This window comes from Podarcis pityusensis, assembly GCF_964106645.2.
Source record: "Podarcis pityusensis genome assembly, chromosome: Z".
NCBI lineage: Eukaryota > Metazoa > Chordata > Lepidosauria > Squamata > Lacertidae > Podarcis > Podarcis pityusensis.
This window is the reverse complement of record NC_138044.1, coordinates 21972167-21999869: the sequence shown is the minus strand read 5'-3', so window position 1 is coordinate 21999869 and position 27703 is coordinate 21972167. Positions and strand designations below refer to the sequence as shown.

Sequence of the window (27703 nt, the reverse complement as noted above, 5' to 3'; positions counted from 1 at the left end):
TGCCATCGGGGGTAACAGTGGAACTGATGGTTTACTGTGCTAGAGAAGAAACTAATTTTTTAAAAAATGTTTCGTTTCTTCTCCTGTTAGATTCACAAAATGTTTAGGTACCTCTTTGTCCCCCCAGAAAAAAAGCACTGCAGTAACCCAAGGGAAAAAAATCTAGTGTATTAGACTCATACCTGAGGCACCTGGCAAAGCTGGTCTGCAGCAGAGAATCACAATAGAGCAGCATCTTAAACTAGCTACATACCGTATAAATCCCTTCTCTTGTGGCTGAACTCAAAGGATGCTGGCTCAGCTACAAGATCTTGGAGAAGGAATCTGGGAGGGCAAGAGTTAACATACCCCTGCCTTTAAGGAGATTCCATATGTACAAAGATGTGAACATGAGCCCAAATACATTCATGTGGCAAGTGAGGGAGCAATATGTATTATTATTTTCTTGTTGAAAGTTAAGAACATCCTTAGTTAAAAGTAGAAGTCAGCAAATGTGTCCTCTTTTTTGATCTTCAAAATATTGCAATCCTAGACTGGTGCCTTTTGCACCTTTTCAAAATTCCAAATTGCCCATGGACCATAAAAGATTGGCAGCCACTGCCCTACATATAGGCATGTGTCACTTTGGAAATAGGCATTCAGGGGAGGAAGTAAAGGGTACATACATCCTATCTCCTCCTAGCAGACAGAACAATTAATGGAGATTTCCTGGCTGGGAACGTAACAGATATATGGATCTTTGAAGACTAGTTAACTGTGAATTAGGGCACCCACCCAACCCACAGGCACAGCAGAGGTCTTTTCTGCAACCCCCTGCTGCAGGAGGGGCCTTGTCAGGAGCTTGATGATGGCAGCCTCTGGTGCCAGCCATGAACGGGGGCTAGAATGGAGGTAGAGCATAGTCATCATGGATAGTAGCCATTGGTAGCCATACTCTCCATGAATTCATTCAATCCTGTTTTAAAGCCATCCAAGGTGGCCCTCCTGTGTGACTGAGTTCCATCATCCACTATATGAAGAAGTAATTTTGAAGAGACTTTCAGCTGGCCTGCGCTCACCCCATCACTGGGTCTGGTTGTCCAGCGAAGTCAGGGCAGACCTGGAGATGTGGCTTGAATTCCTGAAGGAGTTCAATGGCGTATCCTTGTGCAATTCGATTTCCAGGTCCATTCGGACGCTGCTGGCTCATTGGGCTTTGGGCTCTATTTCCATGGCTGTTGGTGCGCTCAGAGGTGGCCTGAGCACTGGCAGGGTACTGCCTGTGATTTAACCTTTCTTGAGTTTTTCCCGACTGTAGTGGCAATGCACATCCGGACCACGGAGTTCAAGGACTGGTGGGTCTGTTTCTGGTCCGATAACCAGGCCGTGGTGAGCGTTTTGGCAAAGCAGTCATCCCGCTCCAGGCTCTCTGCCCTGTTACGCACATTTGTGCTACAGTGCCTCAAGCTTAGTATTGTTTTTTCTGCCTGCTTTATTCCTGGCGCTAATAATGACATTGTGGATGCCCTATCCCATTTTTAGATGGAGCGCTTCAGATCCCTGGCTTTGGAGGCCCAGCAGCTTCGAGAATATTTCCCAGATTACCTTTGGAACCTTGGCAACAGATAGTCCTTCAGGGAGTAGTAGCATCAGTTTCTCCTTCTACTCTGAGGTCTTATAAAAAGGCCTGGATGGACTTTTTGGCTTTCAGAGCACAGCTCACGACCAGCCTTAGTACAGAGTCCCCATCCACACATCAGGTGTTGCATATTTGGCTCACCAGCGTTTTATGGGTTGAGCTGTGAAGTCCATCCAAATTCAGTCTTCTGCCATTACCTTTTTCTGTAAGTCCCTTTATTCCAGAGACCCATGTGCAGAATTTGTGGTGCGAAAGGTTCTTGAGGGATAGGCCAGGCTACAGCCTCCTAAGTCGCCAGGTAGGAGGCCAGTCACATTTGACATTTTGTGTGCTATGCGCTGCACCCTGAGATCAATTTGTTGGTCTAATTTTGAGACGATACTCTTTTCGGCAGCATTCTCAATTGCCTTTTTCGGTGCACTGCGTGTGGGCGAAGTGGTGGTGGAGTCAGTGCAGGGAAGGACTCCCAAAGGCTTGCTTTTGCAAGATGTTCAGCTGTCCGATGCTGAGCTGGTGCTAACCATTCGTAATTCCAAAACGGACCAGTTGGGCAGAGGTGCCTTGATGAGGCTTCCTGCCATTGGTGAGCCTGGCCCTTGTCCAGTTAAAGATGCCAAGAAATATTTGCCACTTCGCCTGCCTGGGGATGGACCCTTCCTGGTCCACGAGGATGGGTCCCTGTTAAGGAGGCATCAATTTGATGCAGTAATGCGCAAGGTGCTGGCAGCGTGCAGCCTGTCAGCCAGTGAATTGCACCTCATTTCTTCCGTAATGGGGCAGCTACCACCGCTGTGCATTGGGGCCTGTCTGTCAACAGAATCTGGGCCGCTGGAAATCTGGAGCATACTGAGGTTATGTTCAGAAGCGGTGTTGAGATGCAGTTGCTAATGTTGTTTTGTTTATTCCTAGGTCCACCTACCCTGCACGTCTGGATAGTCGGGCATAGCATTGTCCACTGGGCCAGCAAGAGGGGGAGGAGTCTGGATTCAGACGCAGTCTCGGGCTCCCCAACCACATGAGCGTCTCCTGGGTGTCCAGACGAGGAATGCATTGGGATGAGCTTCTCCCAATGGTGCAGAACAAGGTGTCTGCGGAAGGCACGCCTGTGGCGATGGTGGTGCAGCTGGGCAAGAATGATTTGCCGGAAGCTCCCAGCTTGAGCCTGCAGACCTGCATGCAGGAGGACTTGGAGGAGTTGAAGGCAGCTCTTCCTGGACTCAAAATCTTTTGGTTGCAGTTGTTGCAGTGACAGTTGTGGCGTGGTATCCAATGCCCAGCTGCCACCGAGATGGCCAGGAGGCGCGTGCATAGTGCAGTGGCCAAGAAGGTTCTGGCCTTGGGTGAGATGGTGATCCATCACCCGGGCATTACCTCTCGTGATGCGTCCCTTTACAGGCTTGATGGGGTTCATCTGTCTGTGATTGGTTTATGTGATTGATTTATGGCTGACCTCTGTGTCAGCGGGATTAAGGGATTGGTTACAGGTCTGAGAGGCTGCTGGCAAGCGCGGGGCTTGTGTGGTGGATAGGCTCTGGTTCAGGTGATAGGGGTGGGAGAATGCTCTCGCCATCCCTATGTGAAGGGTATTCTGTTAAAGGAATCCAGAGATTTGATGGTTTGGTCAACCCCTGTGATGGGGTTGTGCCTATGCCTGAGTCCAGGGGGGCATTTGGGTGGCGGAGTTAGCCCATGTCCGGCTTTCCGCTTATCCAGGTGTTCACCCTTGGCTGGCCTATGCTGGAACCTTGGGTCAGTGCTACCTGCAAGGCAGGGAGCTAGTCGAATTAGAGCCTATGCAACCACTCACTTGCTGTAATCAATAAAGTTGTGGCCTAAATTCTGCCAAAAAGCCAAACCAAAATTTGTGTCTTGTGTGAATTTATTTAGGGGGAAGGTTTCTGGGTCTGAGCGCTCAAATCGGGTCCTCCTTTAAGAGGACACATATTGTGGTGAGACCTGGAAACCGACACCCTGTGTTGTGGGTGGGTACGATTGGTCAGCCACAACACCCAATTGGTAGGTCCCTCAAAGCTGGGTGCAATCTGGCCAATGGGAGGCAGTCCAAAAGGTTCGAGGGACCTATTTATGCCCATGCATGTGACCCAGAACTTCTTCTTTCGGTGTGTGCATTCGGAACACCCACCCACCTCTCCCTATATTTAGGACTGTGTGCTTGACCTTGCTATGCCGTCGTCTGTCATCTGTCGTTGGGACAGGGGCACAGCAGGAATTTTCCCCACTTGGCTGATTGGCTGTTGCCATTTGGGTTTCACCTGCCGCATAGCAAATCATCACAACTTGTAAGGCTGCAGATAGGCTCTCATTCAGGTGATAGGGATGGGAGAACGCTCTTGCCATCCCTATGTGAAGGGTATTCCATTAAAGGAATCCAGGGACTCGATGGTTTGGTCAACCCCTGAGAGGGGGTTGTACCTGTGCCTGAGTCCAGGGGGACATTTGGGTGGCGGAGATAGCCTGTTCCCGGCTTTCCGCTTATCCAGGTGTTCACCCTTGGCTGACCTATGCTGGTGCCCTGGGTCAGTGCTACCTGCATGGCAGGGAGCTAGTCGAACCAGGGCCTATGCAACCAGTCACTTTCTGTAATCAATAACGTTGTGGCCTAAATTCTGCCAAAAACCAAACCCAAAATTTCAGTCAAGTGTGAATTTATTTAGGGGGGAGGTTTCTGGGTCTGAACACGCAAAACACAGGCAGTATATCTTAGCTTCCAAATTGTTTCTAAATTATTTGTATAAAACACAAAGATGGCTTGCTTGAGCCATGCGGTCTAAGCTTGGAGCATACAGCTTAGACCTCCTTAGTGGTAGGGGTCATATGGTGCAAAATGATGGAAAGTGGGATAACAAAGAGCTTGATAGCCCTTCCTCTCAAGCTTGGGGAAGTGATCTAGCTAAGCCTGGAAGAACAGTTTACGCTATAGTTTCACCCGCTTCATGAATTGAATCGAGTTAAGTATGTTGGTTATCTGAAACGGGATCTCTCACACCTTCTTCATAGGGGAGTTGCTCCATCTTGTTTTTCATTTTTGTTGCCCTTTTCTGAACCTTCTTGAACTCTACAATCTCTTTTTCAAGCTGAGGGGATCAGAACTATAAGCAGTACTGCATGTGTGGTCACACCATAGATTTGTATTATATCAGCAGTTTTATTTTAAATTCCTTTCCTAATGATCCCTAGCATGGAATCTGCCTTTTTTACACTGGACTAGCACCTTCATCAAACTATCTACCATGACTCCAAGGTTGTGTTCCTGCTCTCTCACTGCCAGTTCAGACCCCATGAGCAGATATGTGAAATTAAGACCACCATCCCCCATGCATCAATTTTCAAGGGTTTACACTGAATTGCATTTCTGGCAGAGCCTGCTCCCTTTTGGCATTGCTGGCCTTTGCATGAAGCAGAGTGGGAGAATCTGCTGTGGATGCTGGATCTGGACTGCCTGGGAGGGGTAGCAGATCTGCCCACTGCAGCCTGTGCTGTCACTGCCTCCTTCTCCATTCGTCTGCTTTCCTCCTCCTCTGTGACACCCTTTGCCCCCCACCCACTCCCCACCCTCAGCCACCTCTCTCATTGCTGTGTCTCCCTCTCTCAGAGGGGAAGGGGGCGACTGCATGCCTGTGGCACCCATAGAGAAACACACTGGTCCCCCCTTTCTTCCTAGGCACAGTATTGTTTGGTTCATAAATGCTAAAAATTAGAAAAGTATTTTTTTCCACTTTTGAAATGTTGGTCAGGTCACATTTCAGCACCAACAGCTTTGTGGCAGAGGTAGGAAGTTTCCTTCCTTTTATATTCAGGGTTTTTGTACTTGTGTTCTTATACAGAAAGCCCTTTCTGTACTGTGTATCATGAAAAGGCATGAATGTGCATGTCTTATGGAGAAAGTTGCTTAAAACCAGAGTATACCTAGGAAGCTGCACAGGCCGGCAGCAGCTCTCCAAGACTTCAGACAGTGTCTTTTCCCCCCTACCCTTCCTGGAGATGCCACTGGGAATTGCTCCACCACTGAGCTTCAGGCCTTCTCCTAAACTTGGAGGTTTGCATTTTCTAATGTACTGTGCACAGTAAAGGAGCCATAATGAATCCAAATAGACAACACTAGACCATGCCAGTTTCTCTTCTGCAGAGGTTCCTTGGAACTTTGTACATATATTTCTAGCTTTGGATAAGGCTCCTGGTGTCCTTGGCATCGTGATTAGAGCGGCAGTAAACACTGCCATTCCATCTAAACAAAGGGGGGGAGCTCATCTTATGTTGAAGTTCACCACATAGGAGATGGTTCTCCCTCCGCCCCAATAGATTATGGTAATTCATAATCTACGTTTTGTGTGGGTCCGCCCACACAGTGAAACTAATTGGAAGTTTCAGTGGAAAGGTCCAACCCTTGGTCCCTTTACTTTTGGGAGGCGTGAGTATTGTGGTCATGCGGCTGGTTTATTCCTTGCTTGCTTGCTGATATCTGCCTCGCTTTGTCTGGCTCGCTACGAGGTTTGGATCACAGACTTGAGATAGGTACCAATGGTTTTTTAAAATTTATGTGCTATGCTAGGGACTTAGATTTATTTCCCGGTTAGATGGGTTTGTGGCAGGGGTGCAGGGGTGGGCACATGGGAGTTAATTATTAATTTTGGTTCATTGCTTTGACAATGCTACTTATGAGTGCATGTGCAAATAACATTCAATTGCTAATAATTGTGTGTGTGTGTGTGTGTGTGTGTGTGTGTACAGTATCAATTTCTATATATATTATTTTCTATGAAAATTGTATATTGGTCATTATGTTTCTTATATCCATAGAGTGGTTTGTTTCTGGATGGTTTGGGTTTTTTAAAAAAAAAAATTGGTGCAAGCTGTGATGGTGGAAACTGTTTCACTGTGTTGCTATTGAGCAAAATTAAACCTAGGTGGGGGATTATTTGTTATGGTGAAAGCTGTGATGGTGCAAGTGATTTCATTGTGTTGCTACTGAGCAAAATCAAACCTTGCTGGGGGATTTTTTTATGGTGCAAGCTGTAATGGTGCAAGCGGTTTCACTGTGTTGCTACTGAGCAAATTGAACCTTGATGGGCAGTTGATGAATGTGGCTTTGGCCAAGATTTGGGGGACCATCATTGTGCCTTCATTGAATCAGTGGAGAGTGGAGGCTTTAGCAGCCCCTCTCCAGAGATGCTGATGTGTTAGAAATGCTAGAGGCCATTTCACTGAACTGCCATTCAATAGTTTGAAACAGAGAAGGCTGCACATTTTTTCTGTTTGCACTATTCTGCAGTGGTTTTGTGGTCTCCACAGGGGACAAACAGTTTCACTGTATTGCTGCTGAGCTGTTTCACTGAGCTGTTTCACTGTGTTGCTACTGAGCAAAATTGAACCTTGATGGGCAGTTGATGAATGTGGCTTTGGCCAAGATTTGGGGGGCTTTCATTGTGCCTTCATTGAATCAGTGGAGAGTGGAGGCTGTAGCAGCCCCTCTTTGCTTTGATAATGCTACTTATGAGTGCATGTGCAAATAACATTCAATTGCTAATAATTGTGTGTGTGTGTGTGTGTGTGTGTACAGTATCAATTTCTATACATTCCATATTGGCCATTATGTTTCTTATATCCGTAGAGTGGTTTGTTTCTGGATGGTTTGTTTTTTTAAAAAAAATTGGTGCAAGCTGTGATGGTGGAAACTGTTTCACTATGTTGCTATTGAGTAAAATCAAACCTTGCTGGCGGATTTTTTATGGTGCAAGATGTAATGGTGCAAGTGGTTTCATTGTGTGGCTACTGAGCAAAATTGAACCTTGAGGGGCAGTTGATGAATGTGGCTTTGGCCAAGATTTGGGGGACCATCATTGTGCCTTCATTGAATCAGTGGAGAGTGGAGGCTTTAGCAGCCCCTCTCCAGAGTTGCTGATGTGTTGGAAATGCTAGAGGCCATTTCACTGAACTGCCATCCAATAGTTTGAAACCGAGAAGGCTGCACATTTTTTCTGTTTGGGCTATTCTGCAGTGGTTTTGTGGTCTCCACAGGGGACAATTCTTGACACAATATTTCTGGCTCTGGGTCTCATTCTCACCTCTCCCCCATCTCTTCTAGCTTTAACCACCCGCAAAGCCTACTGTCTTGGGATTGCAGAGGTCACTCCTTTAAGGTCACCCCTTTAAGGATCTCTTCTACAAGTATGTGAAAGTGGTGCATGTGTCGTTGTAGTAGATCTGCCTAGGAAGGGAGGTTAGGTGAAGGTGCTGTTGGGGAGGTGTCTTGTTTTGTGGAGAGGTCAGGATGAGAGCAAGGAGTTTTGTAAGAAGGCGGCTGATGCTCAGGCTTCTTTGTAAGAGCCATGCGAGAGCAAATTAGTGGCCCTTCTAGTCCAGCAGTCTGTTCCCCTAGTGGCCAACCAGATATTTAGGGCAAAGTCCACAACAGGAACCGTGATCCCCAAAAACTGGTGCTATTGAAAGACATGCTGCGTTTCTTCCTGGGGAAAATATTTAGCTGCCAATGACCTTATTTGCCACAAATTTCTCTATTCTGTCCCATATGGCAGCCATCCCCTTATCTAGTGGCAGGGAGTTCCATTCTTCAGCAATGCAGTGTTGTGTGGAAAAGTCCTTTCTCTGGTCTGCTTGTAATCTTCCACTCACCAGTTTCACTGTATGACCCCACTGGACATGGCAAGAAGCCCCTCTCTCTCCAGTCTCTCCACTCCACATGCTATTTTATACACCACCAGCCTTACAGTGCAGAATAAAGCCACAACACATTAAAGAAAGAAAAGAGAGACAAGCAGGAGAGAGGGAAGGAGGTGGGGGCTTGGCCAAAGTGAAGTGGAGATGTGAGGGAACGGGGGGATGGAGACGGGGAGCAGAGAGGGTCATCTGAAGGGGTCTTCTGAAGAGGCCTAAGAGTGGTGGCTAGAGGTTTAGTAAGAATATGATGCTTGAGATGTAAATAGATGGATGAACCTTCCTTCACATCCTTTTCTCCTCTTTCAGTTGCAGAAATGGATTTGGCTGCCATTGACCCAGTTCTGCAGGTTAGTATCAGTGGGAGCAGGAGTATAGACCAGGTACAAGACCCCTCGGCACAGAAGGTTACCTTGCCCAGCAGCAGAGGAAGCCGCTTGGGTGCCTGGGGCGGGGTGCCCAGGGGCAGGGTGAACTTCCCATAGGGGTGGGGCGAGGACAGCCTAGGGAAGTCCCTTCCTGATTAAAAGCCTGACTTTTTCCACTTTTAGAATCTCGGCAAGGATTATTTTTTCCTCTTCTGTATTCGCTACTCAAGCGAGTACATCTATCATATGAGCAACGATAGAGTGGTGTATCATAAAGAACCCACCTCCGCGGCTATTATGGTAAGTGAGGTTCAGTATGAGAAATCCAGTGGGGAGGTGGGCGGAAGGGATGGGGGTGAGGTTTGGGTAATGGTCTGTGAAAAGCAAGTTTCTGGGTATGGCAAAGAAGAAGAATTTGCAGGCATTTGGGACAGGCATTCCAACTGCAACTGAAGTCAACCCCTGAGTCTGGGGCTGGAGCAGCCCCCCTGAATTCCATGGGGAACTAACTTTGCTCTTCTGCTCTTTAAACTATTCTTAGGACATCATGGAGAGATGGTACATGTTTCCGGTCCCCTCCAAAGTATTGAAAATGGGAATGGAGAACATCACCTGCCTGACGTATGTTGTTGGCACTGTGTGTGTGTGTATTTATTCACAGTGATTGGGAATTAGAAGTGGTGTGTGTGTGTGTGAGAGAGAGAGAGAGAGAGAGAGAGACCTGCTTGAGGAAAGGGCAGCCAGTGGCTGGCAATTTAGATTGAGTGAGAAGAATCAAAATGCAGGGAAATAGCAGTGACTGAACAAATGGGCCAAGAGTGCCATATTGAGCTTGACAACAAGTTTACAGGGTAGGTAGGTTGTGGCAATGGCAGCTTCTATCTCTAAAAAATAAAAGAAAAATCGCTGATGGCTGTTATGCTCCTAGGGCTAGATGTATCCCCCCCCCCCCCCAAAAAAATCTCATCTCTTCCTTGAAGGAAGCTGGAACTTGATGGGTCAATCAAGGATGGGGTTAGCTCCTCAGTGGGTCATGGAGACTTTGAATATACAGTCTCCAGAGGTCCCAAATCAGTGGGGGTGTGGCTCCCAACACCCCTGGAAACCAACCACTGGTCTTATCTTATTTCTTGCTTCCTCATGACAGCTTCCTGAAACCTGCATTTACGGCAAGTAAGAAATCGGCCATTGTCGGTGGGATGCTCTACCCGATTGCTAACACTTATGGACTGAGCGATGATGAAAAGGAGGTAACTTCTTTGTAGCTTTGATCATTACTCTTGACTTCTATTGGTTCAATTTATCTCCTGAAAATTTTGCACCATCTTTCCATTTCTTACTATTTTTTTTAGTGAGAGAGTAAGCTTAGTTGCACAAATAATATTTTTGGTTTCACTGGTTTCCAGCTATTACACACAAGGATTTTTTAAACATCATCTCCATTCAGAAAGTGAATTTTGCCTCATTATTTGTCCATGAGTGAAAACTTAGTCTCATTTGAAGCTGGCCTTTGTCTCTACTCTGTCAGTTTGCTTCAGTATCACACTCCTTATTATCCAGTGCTAAAAATCTGTTATCTATCCCCCCCCCTCCATGTGTTTCCACATCATCTCCTCCCATGAATCTGTGAATCTATCTTTGTGAAAATGGTTTTCACTGCCAGGAGCTTAAGAAGCAGTTTCATGGAATGGTCAGGCGCCTGCTGGCTGAGTCCCCAACCCTTGCAACCCTGTCATGCATCATGCAAGTAAGTGCGATGGTGGGACAAGGGTATTGATTCATTTCAGCAGAGCCTGCTGGCATAAAAGCTTGATCAGGCATCATCACAAACTCAGAGCATGGGTGTCCCCTGACACGCTGGGGAAGGGCAGGCCACTCAGACAGGGGCCCACCCTTGTCAAGGCCCTTTCTTCAGTCTCCACCTGGGTGCAGCAGCCAGGGGGGGCCAAAGCAAATTTGGGGCTTGGTGACTTGGGAGAAAGCCTTTTTGAGCTGTCTGGAACATTGAACAAAGGATCTCCCTCAGATAGTGGGGAGGACTCCTTGGAGGAGATGGTAGCTTGCCTCTCTAGCCGAAACCAGCCCCCTGATACTATGGTGCTTTTTCCTCCCACAGCCGCTGACCTTTTACTTCAATGCAGAAGATGAGCAGGAAAGACAGCTGGCTATCAGCACCATCCGTGATTTGCTGACATATGCATTAAAATTCAACAACATGCCTGTAAGTATCTGTTTTATGGTCCAGAGAGGTTTCTCAAAGCGGCTTAAAAAAGACTGTCTCAAGAAAAGTGATATCCAAGCATGGTATCAAGCAGAGAGGGAACATGATCCACCAGTGTGTCCAGGATTATTCAGGTGGATTTTTTTGGCCTCTTCTTTGGTGCTGCCCTTTGGCCTCCACCTACTAGGCAGCAGAGCCCACAGAGGTTCTTGGAGCCACCCGAGTGGGGTTCAGCAGCTGCTTTGGAGTTCTCTTGTATTTGCTTTTTGGGTTAAATAAAGGACCTGATTAAGGCATTTTTTTTTTGTCTCTACAGGGGATAGCAATAAATGGAATTCTTACGCCAGCGGTGTCCGAGTTGTTCAATACCATCAACGAAGGCAAGTTGTCCATTCTGCAAGCACAGAACAAACCCACAGGGCTCACTCTCCACCCCAAAGCCATCCTTGGCAGCCTAACTGGGGTCTGAGGAGGGCTCACTTCTTTGCTGTAACACACCTGCCTCAGGTTGAAATCCCAGCCCTGCATTAAAGCCCCCAAGCAAGGTGGAGAGTGAACAGCTGTTCCCAGATGCTATGGGGATGCCCAGTGGTCTGGCAATGGGGGTGGTGATGTTGGGGGTGGGGGCAGCTCTACTGGGCTTTGCCAGGGCATGGGAGGGGGCATTAGCTGCCTAAGGATGCCCAGTGATGAGTCTGGGCCTGGTTGTAAGGAAGACTCACTTCTCTTATCTTCTTTTCCATCTAGCGGACGTCCTGATTGAACATGTGGATGTGTTCCCACCAATGCCCCAATTCCCATGAATCCTCTTCCCAAACCAGAGTGATGTGTGTGGTCAGTGATGAAGGAGGAATCATTATTTGGTGTTATCTGAGGGAATTTGCCATTATCTGAGTGCATTTGTCATGATCTGAGGACATTTGTCATTATCTGAGGGCATTTGCCATTATCTGAAGGCATTTGCCATTATCTGAGGGCACTTACCATTATCTGAGGGCACTTGCCATGATCTGAGGGCATTTGCCATTATCTGAGGGCATTTGCCATGATCTGAGGGCATTTGTCATGATCTGAGGGCATTTGCTATTATCTGAAGGCATTTGCCATTATCTGAGGGCACTTACTATTATCTGAGGGCATTTGCCATTATCTGAGGGTATTCCCCACTTTAAATAAAAATTGAATTTTGAGCAATTCTGAGCTTACATTTGTCTTTGTGATTTCTGTTCCATCACTTTACTTGCACCCCTGTGCTGTGGCTTAGAGGTTTCTTTCTGGGGTGGGGGGAGGAAAGAGACACTGCTGGCAACTTCTGAGGGCGATTTGGATCAAGTAAAAGGTTTGGGAGGGAAAGGTTAAAGCCCCCGACCACCACTGAAGCTGCCTCCCTAGTTGCTGCTTTGACTTTTTATAAAAAAGAAAGCATGGAGTATCCTGATCTTCATCATGTGTGCCTACTTGAATAAGAGATTGTCTTTCCTCTCCGTATGAGCAGCAGAACACTGTTCCACAGTGATGCCACCTGGACAGGAGTTGGGGAAGCAGAACAGTCAGGAGGGCAGGTGGCAGAGCACGTTGCGAAGCTTTGATGGGAAGAATCTGCCCTTTTTAAAGTCAGCAGGTGCAGACTTCCTCATTAGTACTTCTCTGGACTTGGGGGGAAAAGATGCAGCCATGAAAAGCTGCATAACAGGCAGGAGTATAGCAGGTGAAGGGTTTTTCTTGAGAGGAGTGGTGAGAAGGCCTGGCCTGTTATGTGGCTCTGAAGGTACAACAGCCCTGCCAAGGAAATGATGTATGGTACATGACTTCCCAAAGTGTGTGTGAGAGAGAGATGGGGAGATAGAAACAAAGGGAGGGAGGAAGGAATGATCCATGTTCTCATGCAGCTGCATTGTTCTACACTTTCTGGGTGTCTCCTCTGTGCTCTCAGAATGTGCTCTGTTGCCACCTGGCCAGGTCTCATGCCATACTAGGATGGAGATCCATGGGCGAGGGGTGGAGAGCTGTGTTTGAGTTTCAGCCGATACTGGAAGCAGGAGAGACAGAGGCATGTCTGGATTTGTGATGGACCCCAAGGCTGTGGCCTTAGGCTTTTCTGGGAACCAAAAGTGGGGGCAATATCTGCTAGAGTCTTAATCTTGTGAGTCCCACTCAGGTTGTATTTCTGTGTAAATAAAACCTAAAGACTTCAAGATCGTCATTGACGCTCATTCCAAGGAGACTAAACTGGAATGCTCAGAGATTTGGGTAGGTGCAACAATATGTTTCGGGGGCTTCTAGGGTGAGAGCCAGTGTGGTGTAGTGGTTAAGAGCGGTAGTCTCGTAATCTGGGGAACCGGGTTCGCGTCTCCGCTCCTCCACATGCAGCTGCTGGGTGACCTTGGGCCAGTCACACTTCTCTGAAGTCTCTCAGCCCCACTCACCTCACAGAGTGTTTGTTGTGGGGGAGGAAGGGAAAGGAGAATGTTAGCCGCTTTGAGACTCCTGAAGGGGAGTGAAAGGCGGGATATCAAATCCAAACTCTTCTTCTTCTTCTTCTTCTTCCCATTGATTCACTGCACCCTGCGTGGCTGTTGCACGTAACCACAGAGGCATTTTTAACTCCCCCTTCACAACTCACGGGAGGGACGCGGGTGGCGCTGAGGGTAAAACCACAGTGCCTAGGGCTTGCCGATCGTATGGTCGGCGGTTTGAATCCCCGCGGCGGGGTGAGCTCCCGTCTTCGGTCCCAGCTCCTGTCCACCTAGCAGTTCGAAAGCACCCTTAAGTGCAAGTAGATAAATAGGTACCGCTTTATAGCGGGAAGGTAAACGGCGTTTCCGTGTGCTGCGCTGGTGCTGGCTCGCCGGAGCAGCTTCGTCACGCTGGCCACGTGACCTGGAAGTGTCTCTGGACAGCACTGGCCCCCGGCCTCTTAAGTGAGATGGGCGCACAACCCTAGAGTCGGACACGACTGGCCCGTACGGGCAGGGGTACCTTTACCTTTACCACAACTCACAGTAGAACATCCCCAAGTCAGGTCTCAAAGGCCTGCCTTTCTCTTGTGTGTAGAAGACACATGCAACATTTACAGCGGCACCTACACATATCATGCAATGTCTCCATTGGCCCCAAGCCAGTATGATCCCTCTCTCAACACTGTGAAGTAAAAAAAGAAAATAGGCACCAGCACCTTGCCTCTTTCTCAGCAGCTGAGCAAGTTTGGACCACAACTGTTGGAGATGTCTGCACTAGAGGCCAAATTTCCGCACTAATCACAGCTCAGCCCAGTTTAGCTGTTGAGAGAAAGGCAAAACGACATGTTCAAGTTAACTCAGACTTAATTCACGCTAGTTGTGATACAGAAATACAACTGCTATATATGGGGAGAGCCAAAATGATGGGTTGGATGCCATCTGCACATAATGGCTCCCGCAGTGTTTTCCATTACATTGCACTTTCTTCCGGAGGAACAGGACGATGCGCAACTGAGTAGCAATCATAACAAGCACGCATTGCAAAATATCTATTGAGAAGAAAACCACATTTCTGCTGACTGGAGGAGTGATTTGCACTTCATTTTGACACATACAAATGGCCGCTTTCTAAACAATGTCACAAAAAGTTATACGACATGCATTTTCACTCCAAATATTGTAAAGCAAGAGGCCAGACAGATGGACAGGTATGGCATTACTTCATCGGAGGCATGCCAAGTCTGGCTATGGGCCTTTGGACAGCAAATGTTTCAGGAGTCCTTAGGGGTTAACAAGCCTTAAATTCAGGGAGGCCCCGAAACAAAAAGATCTAGCTCTGGAAGAGGCTGCTGGGCCAGGAAAATGGCTACTCTTGATTAATTGGCCTGTCTCTTTCATCTGCTTCAAACAGTTTAAAAGGAACCCGGGCAAATGCAGAGATGTTTACAAAGAGCAGGCCGGGAGGCATGGGGAAAGGGGTTTTTCAGGGCATAGATTTATAAGGCCTTTCTGTGGGAATTAAGTAAGCAAATATGTCAGAGCTGTGAAAACTGCCACACCAGGTGCCCTGCACTGCAGTAGGAGCTCCAACATGATGAGGCAAAGCGTGTGGGTGAAGAGACAGGAAAGGGGTCTTCAGGGCACCTTGGCTGCTCTGCAAACACAGGATTTCTCCTGTGGGAAAATCAGCCCTGCAGACTGGCAAAGTGGTTCAGCTTTCCTGGGGAAATGTCAGCTATGGAGAGCACATAATGGCTGCCACCTGTTAAAAGTCAGTGCTTCTACATCTTCTATCCAATTTCAAAATACTTTGACATCACAAACATGTGTCTGAGATGCAGGCTTCACTCCTGGTGATGGCCTTCCGTCAGTTCCTTTAAGTTTCAGCTTTGCAGCCATATTCCCCCTGGAACCCAAAGGCTTTTGTTTCCCGGAAGCTGCACGGGAAAGCTCACCTGGCCCGGACACGGAAAGGATTGACAGATTGGAGTGTCTGAGAGTGAGGGATAGATGGCTCTGTCGATTTCAGTTTCTCTTGGTTTTGTTTCTTTTGTTCTGTTTTCTCCAGGTTTCTGCAGCAATTTGCAATTTATTTATTTGTTTAAAGTCCACTTGAAAATCTGTGTGTGAATTTTGAAGCACTTTAAACATAATATGTGCTATTTCATATGCAATTTTGGCCTATATAATTCATTTTTGTTCCTTATTTCCACTAATACACATTTTGTGGATAATTCCCGCTTGTATGTACATTTTGTATCAAGTTTTGAATTGGAGAACTGCATTATGCTAGAATCATTGAACTGTAGACTTGGAAAGGGCCCCAAGACTCATCTAGTCCACCCCGTGCGATGCAGGAATCGCAGCTACAGAATCCTTTGCAGAAAGCATCCAATCTCCAGGAGGGTCTATCAGCAGGGGGCCAGTCCACTGTCCCTCAGACCTTGTGGGGGGCCGGACTATATTTTGAAGGGAAAAAAATGAACAAATTCCTATGCCTCACAAATAACCCAGAGATGCATTTTAAATAAAAGCACACATTCTACTCATGTAAAAACACGCTGATTCCCGGACCATCCACGGGCCAGATTTAGAAGGCGATTGGGCTGGATCTGGCCCCCGGGCCTTAGTTTGCCTACCCGTGATCTATCACTTCCTCAGGGAGTCTGTTCCTCTGTCAAAACATCAGACAGTTCTTCCAAATGTTCAGTCAGAATCTGCTTTCTTGTAACTTGAATCCCTTGGTCCAGGTCCTACCCTCCAAAGCAAGCTTGCTCCATATGAAAAATTGCAGTTTGTGTACATGCTTGGAAGCTTGGATTGATTCTCATTCAAATGTTGCTGGACAGGCTTACCACCCCCACCCCCATGTATGTCCCTGCGTGTGAAATCTGAGCAAGGGGGATTCCAGACATCATCATCATTATCATCATCATCATTTATTATTTATTATCTGGATGGGTTTCCCCAGCCACTGTGGGTGGCTTCCAACAGAATATTAAAATACAATAGTCTATTAAACATTAAAAGCTTCCCTAAACAGGGCTGCCTTCAGATGTCTTCTAAAATTTGGTAGGCATTTTTCTCTTTGACATCTGGTGGGAGGGCATTCCACAGGGCAGGTGCCACTACCGAGAAGGTCCTCTGCCTGGTTCCCTGTAACTTGGCTTCTCACAGCGAGAGAACTGCCAGAAGGCCCTCGGCACTGGACCTCAGTGTACGGGCAGAATGATGGAGGTGGAGACGCTCCTTCAGGTATACTGGACCAAGGCCATTTAGGGCTTTAAAGGTCAGCACCAATACTTTGAACTGTGCTTGGAAGCGTACTGGGAGCCAGTGTAGGTCTTTCAAGACCGGTGTTATATGGTCTCGGAGGCCGCTCTCAGCCACCAGTCTAGCTGCTGCTTTCTGAATTAGTTGTAGTTTCCAGGTCACCTTCAAAGGTAGCCCCACATAGAGCGCATTGCAGTAGTCTAAGCGAGACTAGAGCATGCACCACTCTAGCGAGACAAACTGCGGGCAGGTAGTGTTGCAGCCTACTGCGGGCAGGTAGGGTTGCAGGTAGGGTTGCAGCCTGTGTACCAGATGAAGCTGATAAACAGCTGCCCTGGACACAAAATTGACCTACGCCTCCATGGACAGCTGTGAGTCCAGAATGACTCCCAGGCTGTGCACCTGGTCCTTCAGGGGCACAGTTACCCCATTCAGGACCAGGGAGTCCTCCACACCTGCCTGCCTCCTGTCCCCCCAAAACAGTACTTCTGTCTTGTCAGGATTCAACCTCAATCCGTTAGCCACCATCCATCCTCCAACCGCCTCCAGACACTCACAAAGGACCTACACCGCCTTCACTGGTTCTGATTTAAAAGAGAGGTAGAGCTGGGTGTCATCTGCATACTGATGAACACCCAGCCCAAACCCCCTGACGATCTCTCCCAGCGGCTGCCTGTAGATGTTGAAAAGAATGGGGGAGAGGACAGAACCCTGAGGCACCCCACAAGTGAGAGCCCAGGGGTCTGAACACTCATCCCCCAACACCACTTTCTGAACACGGCCCAGGAGGAAGGAGCAGAACCACTATATAACAGTGCCCCCAACTCCCAGCCCCTCAAGATGGTCCAGAAGGATGTTATGGTCGATGGTGTCAAAAGCCGTTGAGAGATCCAGCAGAACTAGGAAACAGCTCTCACCTTTGTCCCTAGCCCACTGGAGATCATTGACCAGTGTGACCAAGGCAGTTTCAGTCCCATGATGAGGCCTGGAAGGGATCCAAATGGTCCGCTTCTTCCAGGCGTGCCTGGAGTTGTACAGCAACCACTCGCTCAATCACCTTGCCCAAGAATGGAAGATTTGAGAATGGGTGATAGTTGGCCATATTGGCCGCATCTAAAGATTTTTTTTAAAGAAGTGTTTTGATAACCGCCTCTTTCAGCGGGTCTGGGAAAGCTCCCTCACAGAGAGAAGCATTCACCACCCCACGAAGCCCATCACCCAGCCCTTCCCGGCTAGCTTTTATAAGCCAGGGTGGGCAAGAATCAAGGACACAGTTGGTTGGTTTCACTTGTCCAAGCAGCCTGTCCACATCCTCGGAGGTAACAGATTGGAATTGATCCCACTCAACTTGACTAGACAGGACTCTAGCACTCTCCAACCCCAGCCCTGCTCCCACAGTGGAGTCTACCTCTTCCCAAATCTGAGCGACTTTATCTGCAAAAAACTTTGCAAAATCATTGCAGGAGATCATGTGGCCTGTACTGTAGCAGGTGGTTCCGCTAAATTGTGAACCACCTGAAAGAGTCTCCTGCTGCTGTTTTCTGCAAATGCAATAGAGGCACTGAAGAAAGTCTTCTTCGCCGTCACGAGCCTACCACTTGGTAGGCTCGACATTGAGTTCTAACCCGTGTCCGGTCAGCTTCAGAATGAGTTATCCGCCACCAGTGCTCTAGTTGTCTCAGCAATTGTTTCATTGCCCTCAGATCCATGGAAAACCACGGGGCTGTCCGGGCTCCATGCAATCAGAGAGGGCGCTTCGGAGCCAAACAGTCAATATCCCTGGTTAACTCCACATTCCAGCGGGCCACCAGGGAATCAGCTGAAAGGCCATCAACATGGGATAAAGCATCCCCTACCACTCTCTGGAAACCATTTGAATCCATTAAGTGATGGGGCGGACCATCCGAATTGGTCCCACCTCCCTGCAGAGGGGAAGGGTCACGAAGAAGTCCAGTTGCACCAGGAAGTGATCTGACCATGGCACTTCTTTAGTTTCGCTTTTACTTAGTGTCATATCACCAACATCCATAGAGGTGAACACCAGGTCCAAGGCATGTCCGCGGCTATGGGTTGGGCCAGACTTATTCAGGGACAGCCCCATGGAGGCCATGCTTTCCACGCAGTCCTGAGCGGCCCCTTGTAAGGTCGTGTCGGCATGGATGTTAAAATCCCCTAGGACAACCAAACTAGGTGTCTCCAGGAGAACACGACCTGAAGCAGCTCTGGCAGGGAATCCTTGGTACACCAAAAGGAATCCTGTACTGCCCCTATTGCCCAACTTCCAGAACATGCACTCAGAGAACTGGGTCTTCCCAATAGGACGCCTGGTGCAAACTAATGACTTCCCAAGGGTCACTGCAACCCCCACTCCCTGCCCAGAAGGCCTGGGTTGCTGTGCGTAAGAGAAACCTGGTGGACAAGCAGCGGCAAGAACAGGCCCATCTGCTTCATCCAACCAAGTCTCTGTTACACATGCCAGGCCAAGTCCTCCATCCATGATCAAGTCATGGATGGCAGTGGTCTTATGAATCATCAACCTGGCATTGCACAGCAGCACCTTCAGGTCATGTGGGTATCCCTTGCTGATTCCAGTATCCATCAAGTCAGGACCAGACCCTCAAACAACGACTAAACCTGCCTCCTCCGTAATGACATGTCTGCTCTCCTCCTCCTACCCGTGATCACTGAGATCGGTTGTCCCAGTGCTTCCCCCCCTGTGGAACCTGCCCCACCCATTCTGTTGGCTGGAACCCACTCCCAGGCAGCCCTGACTCCTCCCCTTAAGAACAAAATAAAACCTTTTTTAAAAAAACACAAAATACAATAAAACAATACAATCCAAAAACAGTGAAAATTACAAACACACCAAAATTAAACAAATTCCTGAACCCAACTAAACATCCATCCCACCCACCCCCCACAAAAAAGAATTAAAAGGGGAAAATAAATTTTAAAAACATTTTTAAAAGAACTCTGCACTGCTCTGAGTCCTCCTGGGCAGCAACAGCAGCAGCGGGAACCATTCTTATGAGGCCTCGCTCCAGGCCAGGTGGTGAGTGGCAGGAACGGGGCCCTTAGGCACTCACGCAGAATAAAATATTCCTCCCATGCTCCACTCTGCAAGAGCATGGGGAGTCAACAGTAGATCACTGCTCTGATCTACAGTTAAGCGGTATAGAATTTTTCTGAAATAAATAACTACATGTATTTGACAGCAGCACATGAGAACATAAGAAAAGCCTGCTGGATCACGACATGTCCCCCCTGCCTAGCATCCTGGTCTCACAGTGGCCGAACAGATGCCCCCATGGGAAGCCACCAAGCAGGATGGGAGTACAAGAGCCCCTTTCCCTTCTGCGGCTTCCAGCCACTGGGATTCAGAAGCGTCGTTGCTTCCAGCTGTGAAGGCAGAACATAACCATCAAGGCTAAGAGTCATCAACAGCTCCATGAATTTGTGTAATGCCCCTTTAAAGGTATCTAGGTTAGTGGCCATCAGTGCCTCCTGTGGGAGTGAGTTCCATAGTTTAACTGTGTGTTTCATCATGTCTCCCCACATTCAGCTTCACTGGATGGGCACAAGCACAGGCCTGGTGGAGAGAAACCTTTCTCTCTTCACTTTCTCCAGACATCCACAATAGTATAAACTTATATCATGTCACCTGTTACTCTCCTTTTCTCTAAACTAAAAGGTCCCAAATGCTGGAGCCTTTCTTCCCAGGGGAGGCACTCCATCTCCTTGCTCATTTTGGTTGAGGCAGAATCACTGAGTGGATTATCTGTTGCAGAACTGAAGGACAAACCTAGACATCCTTGCCCGGCAGTAACATTTGTTTAGGTTTTGTTATCAGAGGCTCTTGGAATACATAAGGTTGTTGGGTTTTTCTGTTTTAAGGGGTATAGCTTTTTTATATTGTACAGCTTTTGTTATCAGGGCTAGTTCCTCAGAGCGTCAGAGGCTCTTGGGAAACACAAGGTTGGGTTTTTTTTTTCTGTTTTAAGGGGTATAGCTTTTTTATATTGTGCATGTTGTGCACCAGGAGATAATTTTTTGAAATATTAAGCAGTTCAGGAATACTATTAAGCAAGCAAGCAAGGCTGTCCTAACTTTGCTCATCACTCCTGTTAACCAGTGGTTGAAACACAATTTCAAAAAAAAATCATAAGTCATAAATAGATGCCACCTCACACTGCTGTTCTGAAATGGCCTTTGCAACCTGGTCCTTTCAGATGTTTTCGACTACAATTCCCATCATTTAGCCTCAACCACCTGGAAGGCACCATATTGGCGAAGCCGCCTTTGAAAGTTTAAGAGTGCTTCCAAGAAGAACAAATGTGATCCTTGCTTACTAATGGTCTTCTTTCAAAAAGAAGTTGTGCTAATGACTGTGGGTTCTCCAGACTGTGGATGAATTTGTTTCAGACACCGGACTTTGTCTTTTTACAGGAGCCTCCTTCAGACAACCCTGTATATCACTTCAGTGGTGAAGCAGAGAATTCTCCTTTCTCTCCCCCCCAACCACCCTTCCTGCTGCTTCTGCATCACTGACCTGCTGGAGCAAAATGGGAGGCAGGGGACCAAAAGCCTGCCAATCCCAAGAGAAAAACAGTCCTAGCACACACAGCTTTGCGTATTAAAAACTCTCTTAAACCGCAGTACCATTATGACCACAGAAATAGCATGGAGTTTGCTTCCTCTGCCCTGGTGCTGAACATATGTACTTGGGATTCAGCACCTCTTTGTTGTAGGAGGACAGGGCCCCTTTGCGGCAGTGTGGGGAGGGCGTTGGTGGGGCTGCAGGGATTGTGGAAGGTCATGCCTCTCCCACTGGGAGCCTCTGCTGCATCAGGGTCCCTTCCACAAACAGCTTCTTGGCCTTTTGGCTAAGATCAAGTGTAGTACCTTCCACAAATGAGTCTGGACTCAAGCCTTTAACGCGGCACTTCCATGTGGGTTCTGTACACAGACGGCAATGCTCAAGCACATGTCCTTCCTGTGGGGACACGCTCAAGAGTGATGGGCCTCCATTTTACATGGGGGCTGCTCTCCCACGAAGGGGATCGGTTCAGGTGACAGTATATACCTAATTCTCATATCCAGACCCTGTCATCAGAACAGAGTGAGCACTGAAAAGACTAGAGTAACTTATTTCTGATCTGGGGGCTGTGTTCTCTGCCTCCTGCACTACTCTGGCTCTTGTTGGCTTGGAGGTGAGGTGGGTGGCAGAAAGGCCTACCCATTGGCCTGGAGAGCACCGTCACCTAATTCTTGCAAGTGGAAGGTGTTATGTATTGAAATTCTCACCCTGGCCACCAGGAGTATCGTGCATATAGTTTTCACTCAGGTCCACGTCAGTTACTTTAGGCGGGAAACCCTGGGTTGTTTTTGTTATAATGTTGACAGCTGGCTGCCTATAAAAGTAGGCCGGCTGAGCTGTTTGCTGTTCAGTTCAGTTCCAGCTTACTATAAAGAACCACTTGGAGAAATCTCTGCGTCATCTGCTTTGCCTACCCACTACTTAATAGAAGGAATTCAGGGTGTTATCCAGACTGACCCCGCAAACCCACAACATCATGCATAGGTGCCATGGTGGCATGTGGCCTGTTTAGGTCTGCCTCCATCACCTGCCACTCTCTGGGTGGTCATTTGGGGGCTCCCAGGGCTGTGGTCCAGCCTAGCTGCAGCCTTGTCCAAACAGATGTCCATTTTCGCCCCCTTGAAAGGCCAGGTGGAGGGAACTAATGCTCTTGAGAAGCATATGGCAAAACCACTGCAGAAGACTAAGACACCAAGCAAGCCAAGGGGGATTAGGCTATTGCGTTACAAGATCCATCTCTTGCTTTGCCTTCCCCCCTTTTCACTTCTGTCAAAGATCTACCCAGTTCCTGCTTGCTCCCTCTCAACTCATATAAATCATTGCCCTTTGCAAAATCCAAGCTGCTTGGGGATGCTTTGGCTAGAATGTCTGCAGTTTGATATACAACTTTCAAGATAGGCTTCCATGAATAGGACATTACAAGAAGCTGAGCAGACAAAAACGAGTCATCCTGATATGTTAGTTTGGCCTTGACATTCTTGGTTCAGATCTGAGCGAGCTGCAGCAATGAGGCGAACATGCAGTTCTTCTTCTGGAGCCTCATGTTTCTGGGGCCCAAACCCCTCTGGCTCATGTCCATGAGAAACTATGCAGCCAATTAAAGATTCTCACTAGCCCCCTGCACCAAAAGTAAAAAGGCCACACTGTGAACATAATTGACATTCTGGTTGGGAACAGAAGCAGCAAGAGCCACAGAGGTGGAGGATCATTTAACAGACATGGTATCCAAGGAAAAGGGGGTGGGGAGGGAGGAGGAAAAGAGGAAACTCAGGTGCCAGTTTTTAAAATAACACTTATACAAATAAGCAGCTGGAAAGGAAACATTAAGGGAGCCTGATGGAATCAGTGATATAGGACAGATGAGGGGACACAAAGGCAACTAGTGTCTCAGTGGCATTGATGGAATAGTTCTGTTTTCCTTCTCTCCCTCTCTTGCATTAGGTTTCTGTCAGGAAGACCTGGGTTCAATTTCCTACATTTGGTGATCTTAGACCATTCACTATTTTTGAATTTATATCTGACATCTTTGTCCCTCAGAATGGCAAGCAATGCATAGAAAACATATAGATGTTTTACATAAAACATTTAGCTGTGGTTCCTGTATTGCAGGAGGTTAGACTAGTTGACCTTTGGTTTTCCTTCTAAATCTTCAATTCTATGATTCTATGAAACCATACTAAAAAAAAACATTTAAACAAAAGTGATTCAGCAGCATCTTACCAGTTAATAACCTAGAACCATCAAAATAATAAAGGATACTTTTCCCATATCCTAAATATTGATTTTCTTATTATATGGTTCTGAAATGCTTTATGGACCATAGGTATGTATGCCATCCAAATATATTATCATGTCCTTCTAAATCTAGAATGTCTGCACTTTCCAGCACAATCCAGTCCCTGATCCAGCAGATACAAGATGCTTCATTATAAAGTGATTAAATGAAAGTGCTTCAGCAGCATCTTACCAGTTAATAACTTAGAACCATCAAAATAATAATGAAAATGAGGGGTTATCCAAGAAAATGTCCTAATGAGGATGCATACCTCAACAAAACTGTTTTCATTACTTGGCTAATCACAGAATCATAGAGTTGGAAGGGACCCAATGGTCATAGAGGCAGTGAGGCAGGTGCTGGACCTCTTGGAGCAGCACATTCTGCAGTCCTGGGACCACCAGCAGGAAGGTCCTCTGATCCCAAGTCTCCCTCTTCTCCAAGTCTGTGGGTGGAAGAACACATAGCAGGGCTTCTTCCAGTGACTGCAGCACAACAGCAGGCTTGTGTAGGCAATAGACATTCTTGGGAGACAAGTTGAAATGTGACAGAACACTGTCAGCAACTTTTCTTGCAGAACTCAAGGCACTTGAAAGACTTTGTCGCAGGTATGTTTACAAGGCCGTGTTGATTGGTCCGTAAGGGAGCAAGCCAAAGCTTCTGCAGATGAGGGGGTTATTGGATGCCAGCATGCTGCACCTTTGATTATCTGTTGGAGAAGAGGGAGGTCCAAAGGCAGAGAAGAAGGCCTCTCACTGGAGGCTGCCTTCTTACGGTGGTGGAAAACTTCTTCAGCATTGCTCGCGTGGTGGTGGTGGGGGATAGAAAGGGATGTGTTAGGGGAAGTGAAGTAAGAAGGCAGTGGCTTTCATTCAGATGTGTATTCACTACTATCAATGGTTTTCAGTCTAATGGCCACATTTTCTTCTGCACAAGCTTTTTTTGGGGGGGGGCACTTGCCAGTAGCAGGTGGAGCCAGAGGCAAAAGTGGGTAGGGCAACAAAAGGAAAAAAAAATGCCTTGGTACAGCAGACTAGTTTCTACACATCATCTTCTCCATCCTCCATTTAAGAACCATGATCAGCATTTAAGTAAATGTTTCAGCCAGGGGTAAACCCTAGATGTGGGTGTGAAGCAACCTTACTGTATGTTTGTGAAACATGGACCACTTATAAACGTCATCTCCAACACCTCGAAAGATTCTATCAACCATGTCTCTGAAATTTTTTACACATCACTTGGGAAGACAGGCAAACTAATGCCAGTGTACTGGAGGAAGCAAAGATCACCAGTGTTGAAGCAATGATTCTTCAACATCAGCTTTGTTGGACTGGTCATGTTGTATAGATGCCTGGTTATTGTCTTCCAAAGCAACTATATACTCTATTCTGAACTTAAAAATGGAAAGCGTAATGCTGGTGGTCAACAAAATAGGTTTAAAGACTCTCTCAAGGAAAATCTTTAAAAAGTAGCATAAACACCAACAACTGGGAAACACTGGCCTGCAAGTGCTCCAGTTGGAGAACAGCCATTAACAAAGGTGTCATAGGCTCTGAAGATGCTCAAACTCAGGACGAAAGGGAGAAATGCGCTAAGAGGAAGGCACGTTTGGCAAACCCTCACCGTGATCAACTCCCAGCCAGAAACCAATGTCCCCACTGTGGAAGGATTTGTGGATCCAGAATTGGCTTCCACAGTCATTTACGGACTCAGTGTTAAAACCATGTTCATGGAAGACAATCTTACTCGACTATGAGTGATCGAAGAAGAAGAAGAAGAAATGTTTCAGCCAGGGAAAAGCCCAAGAGGAGGGTGTGAAGCAGGAGTCAGTGAGGGGCATGGCCTGGGCAGTGGGGGCATGGCTGAGGAAGGGGTCTGGCATTGGGAGAGTTCTAGGGGTCAGAGAAGAGAGGCTTAGGAGGCCACATTTGAGCTCGTGGCCTGAGGTTCACACGTCTGGTTTAGTACATGGCTGTTCCTCCATCACAGACTCTGTGTGCCCCACCTGGATTGTCCTTAAAATAAATTTATTTATTATTTATCAACAAATTTATATTCTCTTATTCATTAAAAAACAGAACTGTTTACAACAAATGTACATAAAATCATACCATAAAAACCACATTAAAAAGTATTATAGCAATATGATTTACTAACTGCCTGCATAAGCCTAACCGAATAAACAAAAGTTTTCAGCAGGCATTTAAAGGTTAAGACAGAAGGCACCTGCTAATAGCAGAGTGTTCCACAGGAGTGGGGGGATGGCGCTCAAGATTTGGCTTCTTATTGCTGCCAAATGAGCCCCACTAACTTGGGGAAGGACCAAAAGTGCTTCTGCATCTCAGTGACTGAGCTGGGATATAAGGGTTCAGGTGGTCTCTGAGTGATGCTCAATCTAAGTTGCTCAAAGTTTTACCAGTTAATACAAGGCCCTTGAACCTGGCTCAGTAGCAGGTGGGCAGCCAACGCAGGTGTTTAAACAATGCAGTCACATGTTGTTTGTCAGATTTCGTCATCAGCGGTCTGGCCACCACATTCTGCATAAGCTGGGGCTTCCAGACCAACAATTAAGTTCCACTTTCTGCAAAGTGTTAGCAGAACTAAAATCTGGACGGGGAACAAAACATTATTCAAAGCCTTGTGTAGAATTTGATATTTTCACTTCTGGTGTATGTTTGTTTTCAAGGACAAAGTTGATTTCTTGAGGTGACTTCAGATTTTGTAAATCAGCTAAGAGAGGGATTTTTTAATGATGAATTTGCCTAACATTATGCTAATTAAGAACCTCTTTAATCTTTGGTATGATCAAGGGAGAGAGTGATAGCAAAGTGTTGTTTTTATGACACTAAAGGATTAGCCGAGGTTTCTGGCAGAGCGACAGACAACTTTAAAAGTGAAACTGATTTGTAAGTCATAAACTCAAGTATAACCTATTGATGATTATATCTTGCTCCAGGGGTTAGGACCTGAGCCAATGGATTCAAGTTACAAGAAAGGAGATTCCAACTAAACATCAGGAAGAACTTTCTGAGGGTAAGAGCTGCTTGACAGTGGAACAAACTTCCTTGGAAGGTGGAGGACTCTCTTTCCTTGGAGGTTTTTAAGCAGAGGTTGGCTGGTCATCTCTCATGTATAATCTAGTTGAGATTCCTGCATTGCAGGGGATGTGATTAGATGGTTTTGGGGGTAAGATTCAGCTCTACAACTTTATGGTTCTAAGATTTCTACATTTAACCTGAGGATTGTCATTTGTCCAGTTTTTACTTTAACTTTAATTTATTTGAATTAGTTTTGGTATGCATTTTAATCGATTGATTGCTTATTTTTATGCATATTGTATTATTTATATGATGTTAGCCGCTCTGAGCCCAGCTCTGGTAGGGGAGGGCGGGGTACAAATAAATTATTATTATTATTATTATTATTATTATTATTATTATTATTATTACATTTCTAAAGTATGTAAGAATTCTCCACACATTTCTTTTGCTACTATTTACGAAGATCATCACTAAGACAACCCCTGCCTTCAAGCTTACAATCTAAAAAGGGAATAGGAGTGCGGAGGGAAAAGCAGGCAGAGTTCATAAAATCTCTCTCTCTGTGTGTGTGTGTGTGTGTGTGTGTTTGTGTATGAATCATAGAATCATAAAATCATAGAATTGTATATTTGAAAGGGACCCCAAAGTCATCTAGTCCAACCCCCTGCAATGTAGGAAAATCAACTAAAGCATCCTAAATACAGTACGATCACATACCTGCCAAGTGCCCTGGGGAAAAACGAGACATCCTGTTTATTCACATTAGATCAGCCATTTTGGGTGCTGGGCTCTCTTGCACCTCACACTTTGCTCGTCTGGAAAAAAGCCCTTCAGGGCAGCAGGCGATGTCGCCCCGAAAAAGCACTTTTCTAGGGTGACAGTGATGCGTGGGTCACGTGACTTGCCCGGGAGCATGTCTTAGAAGATGCACATCCTCGTTTTGAGTCTCCAAAAGTTGGATGGCATGTGATCACATCTTACACGCATGTAACTTTCTTGATTTCAACCATACACAACCAAAGGAGGCTGGCTTAAATTGCACAAGTTAAATCCAACCAAGGCAGACAGCTTAAAATACATTTTGGCACTGGGTGTGTTTGGGTTACCCTGTGTGTAAAGAGCTTTTAAGTTCTATGACTTACTTGGGGGGCAGGGCCT

General features: G+C 46.8%; 2 protein-coding genes across 2 annotated transcripts in view; one reads left to right on the top strand and one right to left on the bottom strand.

The window, feature by feature from the left end:
- The window catches only part of LOC308468029 (uncharacterized protein), a 75239-nt gene extending 63144 nt beyond the window's left edge, over positions 1–12095 (top strand). The window contains exons 3-11 of the mRNA XM_080989946.1: positions 7722–7804; positions 8621–8661; positions 8863–8979; positions 9221–9300; positions 9827–9929; positions 10343–10426; positions 10796–10900; positions 11217–11280; positions 11648–12095. Of these exons, the coding sequence (XP_080846072.1) occupies positions 7722–7804; positions 8621–8661; positions 8863–8979; positions 9221–9300; positions 9827–9929; positions 10343–10426; positions 10796–10900; positions 11217–11280; positions 11648–11703 (733 nt within the window). The 3' untranslated portion in view covers positions 11704–12095. The remainder of the gene's footprint in view (positions 1–7721; positions 7805–8620; positions 8662–8862; positions 8980–9220; positions 9301–9826; positions 9930–10342; positions 10427–10795; positions 10901–11216; positions 11281–11647) is intronic.
- The window catches only part of LOC308468045 (uncharacterized protein), a 53686-nt gene extending 26395 nt beyond the window's left edge, over positions 1–27291 (bottom strand). Inside the window, exon 1 of the mRNA XM_080989990.1 lies at positions 27263–27291. The gene's annotated coding sequence lies outside the window, so the exon portion shown is untranslated. The remainder of the gene's footprint in view (positions 1–27262) is intronic.
- Between the last annotated feature and the right edge of the window lie 412 nt (positions 27292–27703).